Source organism: Bubalus kerabau, chromosome 8 (genome assembly GCF_029407905.1).
Source record: "Bubalus kerabau isolate K-KA32 ecotype Philippines breed swamp buffalo chromosome 8, PCC_UOA_SB_1v2, whole genome shotgun sequence".
Lineage (NCBI taxonomy): Eukaryota > Metazoa > Chordata > Mammalia > Artiodactyla > Bovidae > Bubalus > Bubalus kerabau.
In genome coordinates, this window is record NC_073631.1 from 28,066,857 (window position 1) to 28,089,340 (window position 22,484).

General features: G+C 37.1%; 1 protein-coding gene across 5 annotated transcripts in view; it reads left to right on the top strand.

Annotated features, from left to right (window-relative positions):
* The window catches only part of BZW2 (basic leucine zipper and W2 domains 2), a 61,980-nt gene that overhangs the window by 20,873 nt on the left and 18,623 nt on the right, over positions 1–22,484 (top strand). For all 5 annotated transcript variants that reach the window (XR_008717654.1, XM_055589911.1, XM_055589910.1 and 2 more), the window contains exons 3-7: positions 6,596–6,772; positions 13,026–13,129; positions 14,340–14,405; positions 17,975–18,110; positions 21,666–21,775. Coding sequence is in view for 4 of the 5 variants with exons in the window: in XM_055589911.1 (XP_055445886.1) it covers positions 6,596–6,772; positions 13,026–13,129; positions 14,340–14,405; positions 17,975–18,110; positions 21,666–21,775 (593 nt within the window). In the remaining variant the exon portion in view is untranslated. The remainder of the gene's footprint in view (positions 1–6,595; positions 6,773–13,025; positions 13,130–14,339; positions 14,406–17,974; positions 18,111–21,665; positions 21,776–22,484) is intronic.

Sequence of the window (22,484 nt, forward strand, 5' to 3'; positions counted from 1 at the left end):
GATTATGACTAACTCCTCAGTGTCACACTTGTAATTCACCAAAACAGTATGAACATCAGACCCTAAACGTTCCCACCTCAGGGGAGCTTTGACCTGCCAAATGGAAACTCAAGGGAGCAATGTCATAATTTTGTTAGAATTTTGTTGATATTTCTGCTCCACTGTCCTCAAATGAAATACATATCATATTTACTGTTGGTTGGTTAAGGTGAAAAAGAACCTTTGGGTAAAAGTATTGTCTTGTTTCCCCAAACTTCCATTAACGTTCTTGCCACTTTCCTGTACAAGAATTTTAAATTCCTGCAGATGAACACTTAGCACGTAGGAGTTCTGCTCTTCATCCTGCAAGAGAATTATTAATCCTCCCAGGCCGTCATGACTTTTTAAGATTCCCAAGCTATACATGAGCATTTTGACCTACTGCATTATTACTCACTGTTGAAATATCTCTGGCTGTAATATACTGCGTTTCTCTCCCTCAGCAAGTCTTTTGAAAAAGTATAACTGGAGGGTGAAGGCCTTTTCACAAGCAAAAGTTTTTAAGTTGTCTGTTAGATTCAAAACAAAGCTGTCTGTATTTGTAGCTTGGTCTGGATTGTACCTTCTTGACCAACTTATATTTTCCAAGGCTTCAAATTTATAATTTCAAACCATCAAAAAAGTCTGTGCTGCCACCTGAGTCAACATCCTAGTAATGGGGTGCCATTATGTGGGTGTCCTCAGTTGATTTTGGGAGCTGTTCACAAGTTTCAATAAGCTTAATAGGCTTCCCTATTGGCTCAGATGGTGAAGTATCAGCCTGTAATGCAGGAGACCCAAGAAGGAAATGGCAACCCACTCCAGTATTCTTGCCTGGAAAACTCCATGGACAGAAGAGCCCGGCTGGCTACAGTCCATGGGGTCACAAAGAACTGGACACAACTGAGTGACTAATACTTAGTAAGCAACCTGTGGTCCTTTTTTACTTCTCGTTTTTTTGCCTTAAAGGAAACAGAACTTTTTCCCAAGGTGGGAGGAGAATTACCCTTTAGCTGGGCGCCCAGCAGGGGGATGATACTTGCCAGTGAGTTCATCCTTCTGGTCACAGTTGCCTGCCCCTCCCACACCCATGATCTGTTCTTGTAGGGTGCCCATTCTCTCCCTCCCCCACTTCACAACAAGACCCTAATTATGTTTTCCCCCGCAGTCAACATTTGCATGTTCTTGCCTGCATTATGTTTTGCTTATGGAATCAAAGGGACTTTTATCTCTTGTTCATGACAAATAGTGTTCAAGTTAATTTACTTCTGTCTTCATGGAATCTTACGCTGCGTGACTGTGACTGGTACTGGGAATGCCATTCTTCTCTACTTCTGAGGTTGTGGTATTAACCTCTTACAACACATCCTTTCTGTTACACCATAGGTAGGCAGTCTGTACAAACCAGATAGCTGCTGTCTGGTTTAAAATGTAGTTTTTAATTGTATCTAAGTCATGCACGTACATGGTTTGAATAGTCCACACATACATGGCTTAAATAGTCAAACCATTCTGCAAAACATGTTGCAACAGCAGCAAGTCTGTTTTCCAGCAGTATTCTTTCTAACCTTTAACTGCTTCTTTTCGCATTCGCATTCCTATGACCACATAACACTTCTACTTGGCTGTTTCTTGATGTTTCTGTTGGAGAGGTATATTATGGATGCACTTCCTGCTGTGGGAGATGAGGATTCCTCTCTTTCATGCCCCCCACCCACCTGCAAAATCCTCTTCTTGGTCTGTGTTCTTTCATTTTATCAGTTTTAGCTAGACTCCTAATTAGGGGTTATATCATTGTGACCTAGTACATGGTCTTCAGAGCTAAACTATTATTTATGTTTCTGAACACCATTTTCACTTTGGATTAAATGAGTTTATAGTCAATGATTTTAGTTTTCTGTACCTTAAAACTAGGCAGCACCACACTCTCCTTTGTTATGTAAATCTCTTCATATAAGCACTTTTGGAATTCTAACAATGACATTTTATTGAAGGAATTCTAACTATGTATCACTTCATACTGTATGCTTGTATTGGAAAACACTCTTCCATTTAGTTTGTTCTTTAGGCCAGTTGTCCAGCTGTTAACAGTACAGCTTGAAATGTCCCTTTTCCTACTATCCTGAAAGGTACTGTTGTCTGTCTCTTAGATTTTTTTTCTCTTTTTCCTGGGATCTCATAACTTAATAAGATCGTGAAATCATGAGTTACTCTCCTATTTTGGTGGAGTGTCTGTTTCAATTGCTTTTTAAAAAGAGTGAATGAGAAACATAATTTTTGAGGCCTTGAATGTTTTAATATATGTTTAATCTGCTCTTATGTAGCAATGGGGACAATAAAGGACAGAAATGGTATGGACCTAAAAGAAGCAGCAAATATCAAGAAAAGGTGACAAGAATACACAGAAGAACTATACAAAAAAGATTTTAATGATCCAGATAACCACAATGGTGTGATTTCTCACCTAGAGCCAGACATCCTGGAGTATGAAGTCAAATGGGCCTTAGGAAGCAACACTAGGAACAAAGCTAGTGGAGATGATGGAATTTCAGCTGAGCTATTTCAAATCCTAGAAGATGATGCTGTTAACATACTGCCCTCAATATGCCAGCAAATTTGGAAAACTCAGCAGTGGCCACAGGACTGGAAAAGGTCAGTTTTCATTCCAATCCCAAAGAAAGACAATGCCAGAGAATGTTCAAACTACCACACAATTGCACTCATCTCACACACTAGCAAAGTAATGCTCAAAATTCTCCAAGTGAGGCTTCAACAGTACTTGAACTGAGAACTTCCAGATGTTCAACTGGATTTAGAAAAGGCAGAGAAACCAGAAATCAAATGGCCAGTATCTGCTGGATCATAGAAAAAGCAAGAGAATTCCAGAAAAACATCTATTTCTGCTTAATTGACTATGCCAAAGCCTTTGACTGTGTAGATCACAACAAACTGTGGAAAATTCTTCAAAAGATGGGAATACCAGACCACCTGACCTGCCTCCTAAGAAATCTGTATGCAGGTCAGAAAGCAACAGGGAACAACAGACTGGTTCCAAATTGGGAAAGGAGTACGTCAAGGCTGTATATTGTCACCCTGCTTATTTAACTTATATGCAGAGTGCATCATGCAAAATGCCAGCCTGGATGAAGCACAAGCTGGGATCAAAATTGGTGGGAGAAATAACAATAACCTCAGATATGCAGATGACACCACTCTAATGGCAGAAAGCAAGAGGAGCTAAAAGAGCCTTTTGATGAAAGTGAAAGAAGAAAGTGAAAAATCTAGCTTAAAGTCAACGTTCAAAAAGCGAAGATCATGGCATCTGTTCCCATCACTTCATGGCCAATAGATGGAAAAACAATGGAAACTGTGACAGACCTTATTTTCTTGGGCTCCAAAATCATTGCAGATGGTGACTACAGCCATGAAATTAAAAGACCCTTGCTTCTTGGAAGAAAAGTTATGACCAACCTAGACAGCATATTAAAAAGCAGAGACATTACTTTCCAACAAAGGTCCGTCTAGTCAAAGCTATGGTTTTTTCAGTAGTTCATGTATGGATGTGAGAGTTGGACTATAAAGAAAGCTGAGCACCAAAGAATGGATGCTTTTGAACTGTGGTGTTGAAGAAGAGTCTTGAGAGTCCCTTGAACTGCAAGGAGATCAAAGTAGTCAATCCTAAATGAAATCAGTCCTGAATATTCATTGGAAGGACTGATGCTGAAGCTGAAGCTCCAGTACTTTGGCCACCTGATGCGAAGAACTGACTCATTGGAAAAGACCCTGATGCTGGGAAAGACTGAAGGCAGGAAGAGAAGGGGACGACAGAGGATGAGATAGTTGGATGGCATCACCAACTCTATGGGCATGAGTTTGAGCAAGCTCCAGGAGTTGGTGATGGATAGGGAAGCCTGGCATGCTGCAGTCCCTGGGGTCGCAAAGAGTCAGACTTGCCTAAGCAACTGAACTCCACTGAACTATGTTTAATTAATAGTGTGACCAAACACTGGAATTCTGGGTTGAAAATTGTTTTTCCCTGGAATTTTGAAGGAATATCTTCTGGCTTCTGGTATTTCTGTTGGGCAGTTCAAGGTTGTTCTGTTTCTTGATACCTTGTATGTGATTTGGTTTTTTGCCCTTAAAACTTCAGAGTTGCTTTATTCTGAAGTTTCACAGTAACCAATGCTCCTTGTGGATCCACTTTCAGTCCTTGTGCTGTGTCCACAGGTAGTCTTTTCATTGGGAAACTCACATCTCCTTTAAAACTGAAATTTCTTGAAAGTTTTAAATCCTTCCCTTTTTAAGAAAATTATCTTTTTATTCACTTGTTTGGACATTTGACTAGTCTGCTCTTTTTCTTATCTTTATGCTTCTATTATGTAGGTCTTTGACTTTTCTGTCAGTTTCTAAGAGATACTCTCAGCTTTCTCTTTTAACTCAATTGAGTTCTTAAGTTTTTCTATCCTATTTTTCATTTCCACGAACTATTTTTTATTCATGAAATGTATCTTTTTTCCATAGCATTCTCTTCTCCTCCTCTTTCTTCCTTTAAAAAAAAAAAAACCAAAACAGTTGCAATATCTACTTCTCTAAAGACATTTACGACAGAATATTTTGGGAGGATGTCATCCTTTGCCCCTTTTCCCCATATGCCGACTCAATCTTTGTAAGGGGGAAAAGGTGAAATTCTATGAATTGAATGTTAGGTCCTTTGTCTTATCTAGTCATTTTTTTTAACTCCTCATCTGACATCTAGTTTGTTACCTTCACTTTTTTTCAAGTGATCCTTACTTTGTTCAAGATTTTGCTCCAAAGTGACCTTCCACAAAGAAGTCTCTCTAGAGTGTGCTGAGGAGAGAAAGTTACATAGTATTTGTATCCTTAAATCCTTTGAAATACTTCAGGGCATCTACAAAATTGAAACTATTTTCATAATAAAATACCAAGATAATATTTTCCCCTTTCACACGTTCTCTCAGGAGTTTTAACAGTGGTTTCAGGATGTGTGATATTGCAACAAATTGCACGCAGTACATTTGAGAATTTGTCTATCTGCCTTTACTCCAGACTTTTAAAGAAAAGTGTAAAACAGTGCCTCTCTTCTCACTAATATCTTTCATGTTATAAATATTTTTAATTTTATTTCTATAAAATAAGTTTCCATGGATGTAATAATCCATAAACACAAGAGTTCTTTGGAATCTTTAGTACTTTTGAAGGTTGTCAAGGGGTCATGCAACCAGGAAGGTTGACAACTTATTTTCTGAAGCTGGATTTATAAACATATAGCTCAGATATTTATTAAATATTTAAATATTCTGGAATAACTTATCTTGTTAAAAATATATATATCCTTCCAGGAAGTAACAGGTGTTGGTGAGGATGTGGTTAAAGGAGAACCTTTGAACACCCTTGGTGTAAATTTGTGCAGCCACTCTAAAAAACAGTATGGAGGTTCCTTTAAAAAATTAAAAATAGAACTACATATGACCCAGCAACTACACTTCTGGGTATTTATCTAAAGAAAATGAAAACACTAGCTCAAAAAGATACATTCACCCCAGTGTTCACTGAAGCATTATTTATAATAGCTAAGATATAGAGACAACCTAAGTTTTCACTACTCAGCAATAAAGAGAAAGAAACCCTGTTGTTTGTGACAACATGGATGGATCTAGGAGGAATTATGTTAAGTGAAATAAGAAAGACAAATTCTATATGATCTCTATATGTGAAATCTTAACAATAAAAACAACAAAAAAGCTCATAGATAACAGATTGATGGTTGCAGGAGAGGGTATGAAGAGGCGGGCCAATGGGTGAAGGTAGTATTCAGAAAGAACAAGCTTCCAACTGTAGAGTAAGTAATGAGAATGTAATGTACAGCCTGGTTAACTACAGTTAATAATACTGTATTGCATACTTGAAATAAGATCTTGAAAGTTCTCATTATAAGACAGAATATATGACTATATATGGTGATGAATGTTAACTAGACTTAATGGTGATCATTTTGCAATATGTACAGATACCAAATCATTAAACTAATATCATATATCAATTGTATCTCAATTAAAAAAATTTTTAAAGAGGTACCCCTCTTTATTTCCTCTCTCCCAGTCTTTATTTTGTTTGTTTTTATATTCTCCCTTATTCTTAGGTGATTCTCCCAGAGTCATTTTCTTTTTCTATCCTGGATAGAACAAATTTTTTAAACTTTTGATTGTTTAAAAAAAAAAAAAAATTAAAAAAAAAACAACTTTTGATTGTTATACTTTATTTTTTATTAGAGAGTTAGAGTTAATAGTTACATTGGCCTACCCTATGAGTGATACAAATGATTGATCAAAAGCTTTTTAATGTGTTAAAGTGTGGCCCCATTTAGCGGAAATCAGTTGCTTAAATGAATATTTAAACAAGGGCTTTAACATGAAAAATTAGTGCAAAATCTTAATTGTCTTTCAACTTTTAAATAATCATGCTATCAAATAAAAACCAGTGAGCAAAGGAAATGTATGGTTGCATTTGGCAATATGATGTATAAGTAAAAGAACCATTGTATTATCTATTATTTTAGATGAAAAAGAGAAATTCGAACCCACAGTCTTCAGGGATACACTTGTCCAGGGGCTTAATGAAGCTGGTGATGACCTTGAAGCTGTAGCCAAGTTTCTGGACTCTACAGGCTCAAGATTAGATTATCGTCGCTATGCAGACACACTCTTCGATATCCTGGTGGCTGGCAGTATGCTTGGTAAGCCATATACTAGAGCATCTTATAGTATTATGTACTTTCAATTCTATTGAAATATTTTCTTATGAGACAGAATCTTTATAAGCTTTACATGCATGATAGTTGATTTAAAAAAAAATACAAATGGGAGTCTGTAAAACTTTTACCTAGATTATGATTTGGAATGGTGTTGATGTGGCTGTGAAATGTTTGTTGGTTAAGAGAGGCATAGCACTGAGAACTTTTGTTGACAGACAACACGGTTGGCCACTTGGCTGTAGCTAAAAGCCAACTTTTCTATGTGTCCCTAATCTTTGAATGTTTCTGGAGTGGATTTAGGAGGGGTAATTTCTGCATTATATTTCAGGGATCGTCTAGATCAGGGGTCCTCAACCCCTAGTCCGTGGGAAAGTTGTCTTTCATGAACCCAGTTCCTGGTGTCAGAGAGGTTGGAGACCACTTATCTAGATCATTCCAGTATATTTAAGGGGCTTATCTAGTGGCTCAGACAATAAAGAATCTGCCTGCAAGTTAAATCCCAATTGCCATAGCACCTTTCTTTTTAGTCCCATCTACCCTTTTTTTTGGTACAATGAGCAGTGAGATTTAACTTTGTCAACAAGTTTAAAAAGAAGTTCCAGTGTTTCATTAAATATCATTTCATCAATCAATAATAAAATGCCTAAGAAATATAGTTTGTATTTAGTTTTTAAAAAATCCTCGCAATTGTGAGTGTGTAACTAAAAGGATTAAAGATAGAAGTTTGGAAATTATTAAAAATAGGTAAAAAGCAAAATAAAATCTGTGTCTTACAGAGCAGGGGCATCAGGGGAAAAGGTTTCAGAATACTATTTAAGTGTCCTGGTGTGTTCATCTAAATGTTTATTAGGTATCACGACCACTCATTTTTCCTCTCATAGTTGTTCTTAGAGCTTGGTTTTGGTAACTACTTCCTATGGTAATCGTAAATCACTGCAAGTGGTCAGATCCCCAGGTCAGTGGTTTTCAACCACCTGAAGGACAAATGCAAACATATGCAAGTGTTTTGGTTGTCACAAAGACATGGGAGTGGAGGCCGGGTATGCCACCTACTCTGCTGTGCAAGGAACATTCTGTACAATCAAAAATTGCCCTGCACAGCATGGTGTAAGTGCCTTTCACTGAGAAATGTTGCTTAGGCCAACCTACTTTAAGACAGGGTATATACAACCTTTCTAGATAGTGCTGTGCTGTGCTTAGTCACTCAGTTGTGTGCGACTCTTTGCGACCCCATGGGCTGTAGCCTGCCAGCCTCCTCTGTCCATGGGGATTCTCCAGGCGAGAATCCTGGAGTAGGTTACCATGCCCTCCTTCAGGGGATCTTCCCACCCAGGGACTGAACCCAGGTCTTCTGCCTTGCAGGTGAATTCTTTACCATCTGACCCACCAGGGAAGCCTATCTAGGTAGAGCTACCCTTTAATTCTTCACTCTGAGCTCTTATATCTATCTGTGCTGGTCCATGGCCCCATTCACTTCCAGACTCCCTTTTGATTTGAGCTGCTGGCTTTCACTATGTGCCAAGTTTATTTTTATTGCTACTGTTTATGAAAATCTCATTATCGTTATAGGTAATTCAAGTCCATGTATAAAAGCACCTTGTAGTGTGCTCAAATCCCAATACTCAGAAATTGCTGTTGTTGTTCAGTCACTAAGTCATATCCTACTTTTTGTGACCCCATGGACTATACTACACCAGGCTTCCTGTCCTTTATTATCTCCCAGAGTTTGCTGAAACTCATGTCCATTGATTTGGTGATGCCATCCAACCATCTTATCCTCTGTTGTATCCTTCTCCTTCTGCCTTCAATCTTTGCCAACATCAGGGTCTTTTCAAATGAGTCAGTTCTTCGCATCAGGTGGCCAAAGTTTTGAAGCTTCAGCTTCAGAATCAGCCCTTCCAGTGAATATTCAGGATTAATTTCCTTTAGGATTGACTGGTTTGATCTCCTTGGAGTCCAAGGGATTCTCAAGAGCCTGCTCTAGCCCCACAGTTCGAAAGCATCAGTTCTTCAGTGCTCAGCCTCCTTTGTGTTCCAGTTCTCACATCCATACATGACTAGTGGAAAAACCATGGCTTTGACTAGATGGACCTTTGTCGGCAAAGTGACACCTCTGCTTCTTAATACACTGTCTAGGTTTGTCATTAAAAAGCAGAGGCATCACTTTGCCGACAAAGGTTTGTCATAGCTTTCCTTCCAAGGAGCAAGTGTCTTTTCATTTCATGGCTACATTCACCGTTAGCAATAATTTTGGAGCCCAAGAAAATAAAATCTGCTCGTTTTTCCCCATCTGTTTACCATGAAATGATGAAGTGATGGGACCTGATGTCATGGTCTTAGTTTTTTGAATGTTGAGTTTCAAGCCAGCTTTTTCACTTTCCTCTTTCACTCTCATCAAGACACTCTTTAGTTCCTCTTCACTTTCTGCCATTAGAGTGGTATCATGTGTATATCTGAGGTTGTTCATATTTTTCCCAGTAATCTTGATACCAGCTTATGCTTCATCCAGTCCAGCATTTTGCATGATGTACTCTGTATGTAAGTTAAATAAGCAGGGTGACAATGTACAGCCTTGATGTACTCCTTTCCCAATTTGGAAATAGTCTGCAGTTCCATGTCCAGTTCTAACTGTTGCTTCTTGGACTATATACAGGTTTCTCAGGAGACAGGTAAGGTGGTCTGATATTCCCATCTCTTTCTAAGAATTTTCCACAGTTTTTTGTGATCTACACTATCAAAGGTTTTAATGTAGTCAATGAAGCAGAAAGTAGATGTTTTAAAACAAGTATAATCACTGCAGATGGTGATTTTAGCCATGAAATTAAAAGAGGCTTACTCCTTGGGAGGAAAGTTATGACCAACCTAGATAGTATATTAAAAAGCAGAGACATTACTTTGTCAACAAAGGTCCATCTAGTCAAGGCTATGGTTTTTCCAGTAGTCATGTATGGATATGAGAGTTAGACTCTAAAGAAAGCTGAGCACAGAAGAATTGATGCTTTTGAACTGTGGTGTTGGAGAAGACTCTTGAGAGTCCCTTGGACTGCAAGGAGATCCAACCAGTCCATCCTAAAGGAGATCAGTCCAGGGTGTTCATTGGAAGGACTGATGTTGAAGCTGAAACTCCAGTACTTTGGCCACCTGATGCGAAGAATTGACTCCTTTGAAAAGACCCTGATGCTGGGAAAGATTGAGAGCAGGAGGAGAAGGGGACAATAGAGGATGAGATGGTTGGATGGCATCACCAACTCAATGAACATGAGTTTGGGTAAACTCTGAGAGTAGGCAATGGACAGGGAGGCCTGGCGTGCTGTGGTTCATGGGGTCACGAAGAGTTGGACACAACTAAGCAACTGAACTGAGCTGAAGTGTGCTCAAATGCCAATACCCAGAGATAACTATTGTTAATATTTGGTTAATTCTTTTCTACAAATCTTCTTTACCTAAGTGCATAAACTTTTGAGGATGGGATGATATTATACAAACACAATAACTTTCTCTGCTGTTTTGTATTTACTCTGCAGCATGTTATTGTCTTTCTTACTATAATAAGTGTTACCTCAAATGATTCTGAAAAGAATGAAAACCATATTAAGAGTGAGATTGAACCTTTCCTGTTGTGATTATTGGCCTTTTTCAATTTCCTTACCTATTATAGACTTTTACTGATACACTGGTAAATTGTGTGCAGGGAAAATCTTCGGTCAGTTTTGGTTCTTGCCAAAGTCACAAATGACTTCACCCGTCAATCTGGGGCACGCTTTTCAGCTCTTAGTACCTTCCTGGCAGCACTGTTGACCCTTTGATCACCCTTGAAGTGTTTCCCTTTCTTTCCTTTCATAGACCATTTAGACTCCCTACTCCCTCTCTTAGTGCCACTTCTCATATGGCTCAAGGTTTCCATATTTGCCACCTCACATATGTTCAAAGTTATATGCTTTGCATTGATTGTCTCAAGACTTCATTTACTGTCTCCATAATGACGATCAGCAAATTTATACCTGCAGCCCATACCAGGATCACAAGGTCTGCAGCATCTTGCCTCTCTCTTACTCATAGAACTTAGAGCTCAAGGGGAGATTCCTTCACCACCACCTTCATTTTACAGACACACACATTGAGCACTCTTTGTCAGTCTTTCCACTGTTAGGCTTTTTTCCTAATAAACCACATATGTTTGAAAAAAAGAATTCATGTTTTCACGCCACATTCATATATCCAAGAGAGCATAGGACAAAACGTTTGGTACAGTGTATGAACACAGTTAGTATAACCCCAGATATCTACCGAGGCCAGACCTATGATGTAATGAAAAATGTTAGCCACATTATTTTTATATAAACATTTTGTTTGCTAATTTAGTATGTAAGAGTTTTCTTCACATTCACAAAAATATTTAGCTTCCACTGCTATTCTTGAGACAATAGTTATCTTGGCTTTTCAATTGTATACTTTGAAGAGGAGATACAAGAAACACCTCCCTTTTCTTCTATTTCGAGAAAAACAGAAAATTTCACAAAATTTTTAGAAATGGCAATTAATACTTGGTCCCACTATTGGGGGAAAAAAAGCGAGGTGTGTTATTATTATTATGTACACATATTATTAATGTGTAACAAATATTTTGTTTTGTAAGAGAATGCAGGTTTTAATTTTTACCTCTTTAAAGACTGTAGTTTCCAAATCAGACTTTTCAGTTATATAACCTCTATCAGATAGGAATCATTAGTCCAGAGGTTTTAGAAGATTATCCTCTTAATAAAATTTTGTTCTCCTCCCCCCAAAACAAATTTGTTCCAGGTGGTTGTATTCATTATAAAGGGCTAATTGAATTGTGCATAAATTAATTGCATGAGAACAGACTCCTGAAGGAGCTGACTTTTCTAACAACAAATTTACTTATAAAACTGTAAGAAACAATTGGCTATTTGTGGCTCATCTCATCCAAAGGTATGAAATATGACTCAAATCAAAACACTAAAATATGGCCTGTACAAATATCTACTCAACAAATATTTGAGTGTGTAGTAGTTATTAACCTAATTTGACTTGCTCAAATTTCCACCCTAATTCTGATGAAGTAAAATCAGAAAACAAAACTACCTAGTGTTCTGACTCTGGTCTTCTAATCAACCAGTGTTTGTAATGGCCACCATTGAAACTTATAGGAGGAGCCTTTGAGCATGTGTGTATGAGTGTCTGACTTTTTGCAGCCTCATGGACTGTAGCTTGCCAGGCTCCTCTGTCTGTCCATGGGAGTTCCCAAGCAGGAATACTGGAGTGGGTTGCAATTTCCTTCTCCAGGGGATCTTCTCAACCCAGGGATTGAACTTGCATCTCCTGCATTGGCAGGTGGGTTCTTTACCGTTGTGCCACCTGGGAAGCCCTTTGAATGAGGAAAGTTGAGTGGTAGAAAAAAGGCGTTCTTTTGTTCTAATCCATTTATTTGTCCATTTCTTCCATGATACTATATAGGGTATGGGGGCAAAGATGAGCAACAATAAAATACACTCTTTCCTAGCCAATGCAACTGCTGGGTGATCAAATATAAATGATAAGGGGTCAGAGTGTATACTGATCAACACTGTGTGGATAACTGGGTTAGTGAGGAGGAAACATTCTTGATACCTACTGAAGTGGAAACCATCAAGATCTACTATAAAATCCAGGTCTGGATAGTACTAGTGTTGGTGAACTGGAGTCCAGCAAAATATTAGTAACAAACCTGGAAAGTGAACCATGTTCTGATGCGAGAAACATCAGGAACTACATTGAGAATAATCGAATTAAATTCACTGAGTAAATGTTATTTGTTTAGCTATCGTGGTTAAGGATATACTTTGGCAAGAACCAGACTTTAGGGTCCAGTGAAGTCAAGTATGTAGATCAACAGTCCCATACCCTATGGTAGGAATACACATTTGAATAGCCATTTTGCATTATCAAGTAAATTAGTTTTTGGAAAAGTCAACTCCTTCAAGAGTCTATTTTGATGCAATTAATTTATTCCTAAGATTTAATTAGCCCTTTGTAATAAACATAACCACTTGAACACAATTTTATTAAGGTGATAATCTTCTAAAAAACTCTGTATCCACACATGTACATCATTCTATGAAAGTTTATGTGACACCTACTTTTACTGTTTTCCTAGATGTGCAAGAATTGATCTCTTGTACACATGCTCTTCTGATTTCAGTGCTGTCCTAATGGTCATTAACCGTTCTCTTACTAGCCCCTGGAGGAACACGCATAGATGATGGTGATAAGACCAAGATGACCAACCACTGTGTGTTTTCAGCAAATGAAGATCATGAAACCATCCGAAGCTATGCTCAGGTAGGGTCTGCCCCTGAGAGATTGTTGTGCTGAAAGGGAAACCTTAAAATAAGATTTAAGAAAAGTTAAGATTCAGAAATTCTTCAGGTCACTTTTTTAATAGAAATGTTCAGTAGCTTTTAAACATATGGAGAGATACTTAACTGCACTCGTAATAAGACAGTGATCATTAAACTTCAGGAAGATAGAGCGTTTTTACCTTTCATCCATAAGAGACATGAGGAATCATAATTTCTGTTGGAATATAAGTTGGTCCCAGCTTTAGGGAGAGTAGTTTAGCACTATCCTTCAATGCTAAAACATCAAAGGATGAAAATCCATAGGTCTGAAAATCCATAAGTCAATCCACAGGCTACTGATTAAGTAGAGCTTGGTAATTCATATTAATAAACTGTCAGGTAGCTGTTCAAAAGAAAGAGGCAAGGAGATACTTGTAATACATAAAGCCTATAAAGGATTTATATACAGATTAAATAAAGAACTGTAAGTCAAGAAAAAAAGGACAAGCAGCCTATTAGGAAAGGAGATGATTCAAGTGCATCACATTTATTGTGCACTTTATTTCTATTACTGTTACATTAGCTCTACCTCACATCATCAGGCATTAGAGCCCAGAGGTTAGAGTTACTTTGGGGGTAGGGCCTCAATGTATGAATTTCGGAGGAACACAGATGTTCCTCCTCCATAACAAGCATCATTCTTCTTTAAAAAAATCAGTCCAGGATTCCACTGACACACTTGGAAATCCTGCTTGAGAATTCTAACGGGATTGTGGGGGCCAGTAGTCTTTATTGCTCATCTGCTGAAATCATGTTTGTATTCACCTGGAGTATAATCTCCCCTAAACTCTGATCTCCTCCCATCATGTATCTCAGTGATTATATCTGTAATCCCCTTTGTTTCAGTTATTAATATTTTCCATCTCTGTGTCACACAGTTTTAAAATTATATTCATTTTATTTTCATCAAAGTCATTTTTGTTTTCTCACCTATTATATTCTCAAGTGGATTTGTTTTTTTTTTTCTACGTGCATTTTGATGCTGTTTTATCCCGCAGGTCATAATAACTCTTTTGAAATGTTTGTGGTTCTCATATCACAGTAGGAGAATGTTTAACTACATGTTTTTATTAGTGTAGACCCATGTAGTTGAGGTGAGTTTGCCTTTTAAAATTGTTTACATAATATTGACTGGTTTCTGTTATGCTTAGGTCTTCAACAAACTTATCAGGAGATATAAATATTTGGAAAAAGCGTTTGAGGATGAAATGAAAAAGGTAAGAATTCAGATGTAATATACTCTGCTTGCTAAAATGATGACAGGAAGAGGGACGAAAATTTTGCTTTTATAGTGGTAGTCCAGAGAACCACAGACCTCTTTAAGCTTTTAATAAATGCTTGTTGAGTGAAGAAATGAGTATGACAGATCATTAGCTAATAGCTGTAGAAAGAAATACACGATTAGCCTAGAACTTTTCCTTCATGTTTAATGTAAGCCAGCATGCTTTGTTCAAAGGAATATTTTTATAGAATATATAATTAGTTAAAGCTTATGAAAGAGCATAGCACAGCAGCTATTAATCACTAAAATTCTTTAATTTTAGAAGATGCTATTTAGCAAAGGAGATAGAAGCATGCCTTTGGAATTAGTATCTGGGTGTAAATCTCATTGGTTTTTCTCATCTATAAAATAGCTGCAATAAAAATATGGACTGCAATAAAAATATGTATGGTTGTTGTAGGGATAATTTCTATGAGCTGTAAGGTACTTAGCACAGTAATTGACCTCTAATAAATAGCCAAATAAGCAATAGCACCTTATTAAAGAAGCCCTCTTTTCAGAAATTGCAGTATGTTCCTTTCTAGTTTGTAGCTCCTCTTTATTTACATATGGCAGTTACAGATTTGTATGCTGCTTTGCCATCATTTCTGATTTTAGATATCTGCCTAAATTATAAACCAAGGGCATAAAGAAACCATCAACTTTGTTACTTTGCAACATCTACTTTGTTGCTTACCCACTCTTGCTTCCCTTTGTTCAAAATGGTTCCATATATAGCAAACATTTAAGCAGCAAAATCATTTTTTTAAATCTGTATTCTGCATGGCTCTACTTTCGTACAAAAAAATCCTTCAGCATGAAAACATACAACTATATATGCATACAGATGTTCATCACAGTATTGAGACATAACATAAATTTTCATGGTGGGAGACAGGTTCATTAAATCGTGGTCTATCTCTACAGTGGGATACTATGTAGTCAGTTAAAGAATGAGGCATAACCACATGAATTGATGACAGGAAATGTCTATGATAAATTGTTAAGTAAAAGAGCAACCATTTGGCAGAAGTTTAACCTTAGCAAGTTACTTAATTTCTTTGTGCCTCAGATTTCTTTGTTGAAAGCGAGGATCAAGACTTTCGTAAATAGTCATATATACATATTGCTACTGCTACTGCTAAGTCGCTTCAGTCGTGTCCGACTCTGTGTGACCACATAGACGGCAGCCCACCAGGCTCCCCCGTCCCTGGGATTCTCCAGGCAAGAACACTGAAATGGGTTCCCATTTCCTTCTCCAATGCATGAAAGTGAAAAGTGAAAGTGAAGTCGCTCAGTCGTGTCCGAGTCTTAGCGACCCCATGGACTGCAGCCTACCAGGCTCCTCCATCCATGGGATTTTCCAGGCAAGAGTACTGGAGTGGGGTGCCATTGCCTTCTCCTCATATACACATAAAGTGTTCAGAAAACTTTCTGCTCCACTTAGTGAGTTTGAGCTGTTATCAATGTATAGGTCAGTAAAAACATGTGTATACATGTAGTTATTTATAAAATGTAGGCATATAGAAGTACATTTAAGAATCTGAAAGGACACATCTCAAACTGTTAATAATGTTTATTCTAAGGAAATAGGATTAAAGAGATTATTCACATTTTTATATTATTCTATGTTAGATTTATTCAACTAGCATGTATTACTTTTTTTTTACCATGGAAAAACATTTGAATGGATTAAAGTGGTCCATTATTTGGCTAGATGCTTAGAAAATAAGAAGTGTGTCATTAAAATAGAGGGATAGATAGGACCAAAAAATGATATTAAAGCATTCAAATAAACATCTTACCACTTTGCCCAATAATATCACTCATGGTTTTCTTCTCCTAGTTCATTTGAACCTTGAAAACTTTCTACTTGATTCATTTGATGAATATACTTTCAAGAATTATTTGTTTTTCAGAGTACCCATTTTTTACATGTAGTGTCTGATTTTAATACTTATTTGTATAGTTGAACAATATGGATATTAATTTTAAGAAAAGCTAACTTTTGCATCATTTTGCTAATATAATTGAGTTTTTGATGAATATGACTATATTAATGTTCTTAAATAGTGCTGATATTTTTATCTTGGCTGTTTTTCATTATTTACTTGTATCTTTCTTATTTTGACAATGTGGAAAAAGCCAGATTGATGTAAAGTATCTAGTTTTTTTTTTCAGTTTTTTTCTTACCTCATTCCTGCCGCACCCTGGAGCTTTAACCATTGATAGCAATTTTTTTCACTCCCTCTTTTCTTGTGAGCTTAGAAAGTGAGCTTAGAAAGTCTTTTTAAATCATTGAGACTTTAAAAGGCATAAATGGGGAGTGAAATGGGCTAGTTATCCAGTTCTGCCACTTACTCATCATATAAATATTTGGAGAGTCACATAACCTCTCTGTAATATAATAATTCTGTAACTGTTGGGGATGGTACATTAATATAGCCCTATTCACTGCACAGAGCTAACAGAATTTCATTGGCCATAAAGCACTTAATAAGTCTGTATTTATGCCAGTGATTTTTTTTTTCATCGGTACAGGGTAATGAATAAGTCTGGAGAGCCGCAGTCGTGATTTTCGGCCCTGGGGAATCTCAGTAACATGCCTAAAGTCTGTTGAAACAGAGCAAAGTAGCCATGAAATACAAATATAGTACGGTCAAAACACTAGGTGGCTAGGAGAGTTAGGAAAAAGGAGGGCATGGATACTCTTAGAACTCACAATGGCAGGTGGGGTTTAGCCCCTTTGCTTTGCGTCCCCTTCCAAGTTTTCTGGGGCTGCTGCTTTGTCACTTCCTCTACTGCTGGGATATGATGTTGGCAGCACTGCGACCCAGAAAGACCCAGACAGCATTATCACCTTCTCATTACAATTGTTCTTTCCAACCCACAGCAGTGGCCTTTTCTCCACTCGTAACTTTTCTTTATCTTATACCCTCCATTACCTCATCACCGGGGTTGGTGGTAAAACTCTATGATCTAAGAAATACCTAGTTTGAAGCTCACCATTTTAAAAAGAGGCATCAAGAACCTTGAAAACCCTTTTTTACCCAGTCTTGTTTTGAAAAAGTATGCTGTGGGCTCAAAAAAGTATATGCTAGATGTCAAAGCTTATGGACTTCTGTTTTGTTATAATGCAAAGAAAATGGGTAGATATATGATGGGGTGGGGGTGTAGTGGGGGGCGCAGCACTAAGGGTGCATACAAAGAAATGAAAGGCAACAGTGTATTCAGAAGACACTTGGTAATGTTTACCCTTTGTCGTATACAGTCAAATTTAAGTTATTTATGTGACCTGTTTACACTGTTCTCCAAAGGCCTCTTTTCCTTCCCATGAAGGCCTGATAAAGTCCCTTTCTATAGCACCTAGTTTATAATGGGACATACGTGTGTGTCCCCAGTGAGTAAGTGTGCAAGCCGTGAGCCGTCAGTTGTGAGCCACCTAGCCGTGGATGTGCATTGTTTGTTATTTTCCTACTTTAGTCCTTTGCTTTATAGACATGGTTTCTTTTGTTTGACCCGCAGCTTCTCCTCTTCCTTAAAGCCTTTTCCGAAACAGAGCAGACAAAGTTGGCGATGCTATCGGGGATCCTGCTGGGCAGCGGCACCCTGCCTGCCACCATCCTCACCAGTCTCTTCACTGACAGCTTAGTCAAAGAAGGTACGCATGTTCATTTTCTTACCAGTCAGCTGGGAAAAGAAAGCCAAAGAGAAATACCAGTACCTTTTCTTGGCGTTCTCTGCTATCCATCCGTGCTCCATGTAAGAGACTGTGTGTGTGTGTGTGTTCAAACAATAAAAGGATTGTATGTGTTTCTTGTAGGAATTTAGGAGAAAAATATGCACACCTATACAAAGACAATCAAAGAAGAATAATAAACTAGAATTTTTGGCATAAGTCGCAGTCAAAGACCCTGAAATTGATCAGTTCTAAACTGTTTCTTTCAACATAGACGCTTACTGACATATTTTGCTGGGACAGTGATTCATTGTGCAGGACTCTTTATGCTTTGTGGGACATTTAGCCTTTTTTGCCCTCAGAAACAGAATGCCGGCCTAAAACACTTGCCTCCATTTAGTAGAACAGCCAAAAATGGGCCTTCACATTCCTAAATGCCCCCCAAACTCTTACTTCACTGGTTTGGGCCATTCTTCTGAACTGTTCCCCTTCAAGATCTTGTGCCCAGATGTTCGTTCTGATCACATTTTTAAAGTATTCATTATGTCTGTTTTAGAAGTCCAGACGGCTGCCTAAGAGTTTTGCTTTAATTTTAAGGCATTTAAGAGTTTGATGGGCATACATACAATTACATGGTTATAGAATAATACAGAAGTGGGCTTTTTTTTTTTCTTGTAGGAGGATAATGATATTCAAGTTTTAACTGCAGTTAAACAAAAGAGTTATTTTTTTTCTTAAAGATAAATTAAAAGAGCTTTTGTGAAAACATCTGTTTCTTCTTAGAATTCGGTTTTACTCCTACAGATGTGAAGTCCCAGCCTCATTCATGCCTGCAGTGAAATGAGTTATAATTTTCTTATAACTGAGAAAAGAATAGTAAATCAAGAGCCAAATCATATTATTTAGAGATTCTCTATAGTTTTAGACTCTCTAATTGTTATTAATATATTGTTAAAATATTATAGCACTTTAGAATGTTTTCCTGAAGAGAATTCGTGATCCTTCATGTTTTATTTATGGTACTAGCCATTTTATACTAGGAGAAAAAGATAAAATGTAAACAGTAAATGTTAATTAACATCAGACTTATCCCTAGCATTTATAACAGAAAATAATTCTTTCTGGTTGTATTAAAAACTTAAATGATGTATGTAATTTCTTTTGAAATGTATTAAAATTAAATTATTAGAAAGATAAATGGACAAATGTGATAGAGCAAATACAGCAAAACATTAACTGCTGCAGAATCAAGATGGTGAGTACATGAGTGTTTACTTTTCAGTTTGTTCAGTTCTTCTGTAAGAAGTTCTTCTTGAAATTTTTTATGGTAAAATGTTAGGAGGGGTAGGAAAGTATACTTTTGCAATAGAAGTGATATAGTGCCTCTGTCATATGGTTCTTCCTTATATTCCACCATCTTTAGAAACTGAAGTCTTAAACTTTTTCTTCCCAAATAGGAAAGGGTTATGAAATTATACCTTTTCCCCAACTTCCCACCCAACAAATGGCCAAGGGGAATCATCCATTCAGCAGAATCTCAAGTACAAAGTTTCTCCAATCCTTCCACCAGGAGCCACGTTTAATGCACAGTGATAGGTTTGAGCCTGATTTTTTTTTTTTAGACTCCTAGTTTCAGGCATACTTTATTTCTCTTACTTACGATGAGGATTACAAGATCCTTTTTAAAAATTTTAACTACATAAGTTTATATTAAATTTTATATTGACTATGAAGTAATGATAATATTAAAAATCCAGGTCAACAAGTTGACAACATAAAATTCTCTAGCTCATGTTTATTGTCTTAGTTTGAGGCTGGAGGGGCTTAGTTTCTCTGCTATTCAAAAGAAAAACATTGGGTAAAGCTGGTGTCTGTATTAGTTGGACTTGTTTACCTATAAGTAACTGGAAGACAGGACATAAATGTCTGTGTCAGGGCATTTCTTCTTTTTTTCTTAAATTTTATTTTTTACATTTTTTTAATTGAAGCAAATTTGATTTACAATGTTGTGTTAGTTTCAGGTGTATAGCAAAGTGATTCAGATATATATTCTTTTTCAGATTCTTTTCCCTTATAGGTTACTACAAAATATTGAGTATAGTTCCCTGTGCTATACAGTAGGTCCTTGTTGGTTATCTATTTTATATATATAGTAGTAGGTATGTGTTAATCCCTGGAGAAGGCAATGGCACCCCACTCCAGTACTCTTGCTTGTAAAATCCCATGGACGGAGGAGCCTGGAAGGCTGCAGTCCATGGGGTCGCTAAGAGTCGGACACGACTGAGCAACTTCACTTTCACTTTTCACTTTCATGCTTTGGAGGAGGAAATGGCAACCCACTCCAGTATTCTTGCCTGGAGAATCCCAGGGACGGGGGAGCCTGGTGGGCTGCCATCTGTGGGATCACACAGAGTCGGACACGACTGAAGCGACTTAGCAGCAGCAGCAGTAGCAGCATGTGTTAATCCCATAATTCCTAATTTATTCCCTCCCCCATTTAAGGGCATTTATTTCTTATGTAACAATATATGTAAAAGTTGAACAGACTTCAGAGTGAACAGCAATGTCATTCAGGACTCAAATTTTTCCCTCACTATTAATCATTGCAGAAGGAGGGTGGTGCCAGGGCTTAGACTAATTAGAAGTCACCTGGCCTCAGTAAGATGGGAATTCTCTTAGGAAAGGGGACTAGAGACTGCTTTTAGACCACCAACAATAGTGAAGTCTTCAGTTCAGAAAAATCAGTTTAATGTATCAACTACTCCTTAAATTTTCATTAAATAAATGCAACATTAATTTAGACATTTAGAGTGTTCACAGAAAAGCTGTCTATTAGTTATCTGATTACTTATATTTAGAAATAAATCCTGTTATAAATGAGTATGTAATTGAGTGGATTCCTGATTAACATAGCAATTTTTAAAATCTCTTTAAAAACATCCAGAAAAGATTTCAGCTGAAAACAGAACTGACATTTTTATAGCTTAACTCATGAATATTTTAAAATGCTTTTTACAAAAAGTAAAACTGTAAAGTAAATGATGCATGTTCATCTGTAACTTTATTTATTTATACCTGTCACTATTGATGTTCTTTCGCTGGCATCATTTATCAGTAGATTAGTTGACATGTTGACATTTCAGTCGTACGGCTCATGATTTATTTGTTGTACCTCAGGATAACTGTTATAAACATGGAATATTGGTGAACCACAGAGTGAAATAGGGGCAAAACACTAAAACATCCTTGGCTTTGAATATGGTTTTGGCCACGGTAAAAATAAACTTACAGTTAAAACAGGTTGGAATTCAGGAGTCCAAGTTAGAAAAGTACTGTAACTTCTTTTTTTCCTTCTCATGAAAATATTCTCTTTTGAGTAATGAATAGCCTAGAGAGCTTTCCATTTTTCCTTTGTACCAAATCAAGCCTCTAAGTTATTTAGTCATTTTCAGGGCACCTAATGGGAAATGTTGCCTTATGCATTATCACAAGCAGTTTTTCTTATAAAAGGTTTACTCTCTCTCTTGTTTTTAACAGGCATTGCAGCCTCATTTGCTGTCAAACTTTTTAAAGCATGGATGGCAGAAAAAGATGCCAACTCTGTTACCTCCTCTTTGAGAAAAGCCAACTTAGACAAAAGGCTGCTTGTAAGTGTTGTTTGGGCAAAGGGTCATATGTTTCATGCTTCTGCCGTGGCTCTGTCAGTGTGTGCAAGGTAATGCACAAATGCCCGAGTCTATGTCGAATTGGAACATGGTTCCTTTTATTTCTGTATTATTGTAGGATAGAAAGTAATTCCAGTTTAATCTTTGTTGCATAAATAAATGGAATGATAAAATTAAAGAGTCACAGGGAATATGGAGACTTTCAAATTTGGAAGTTTGTTGACATAGTGAAAAAATTTATCAGAATTACCTCTGATGCAGCTAATAACTGTAGAAATTTAAAGTTTTAGTATGAAATTTGAGGTCACATTGATCTCACCTAATTAGACATTTATGGGTATCTTGAGTCATAGTTGACTAACACTGATCTCAGTATTTTTCAAAGAAAATCAAGAAAAATATTTGCTCTCATAATTTCTATCTGCCCCCTATAATTTCTTTCTGCTAGAAGCCACAGCTGTGACAAAGATTGCTCCAAGTGAAATTGCCTTTACAATTTTAGGACAAAGTCTAAAGTTGAAAGACATGCTTGCCATGTTCTCTTCACCTAGTTTCTTATCTGTTTTCTCTTCCAGCGTGTCCTACTGTGCAAGGGTATTGATCCATGGGATAAGTCTAAATCTGGCTCATTGTAAACTCTTGTATTTTCAAGGACTTGAAATTCCTTTATCTTTTGCAATTTACCTTAAAA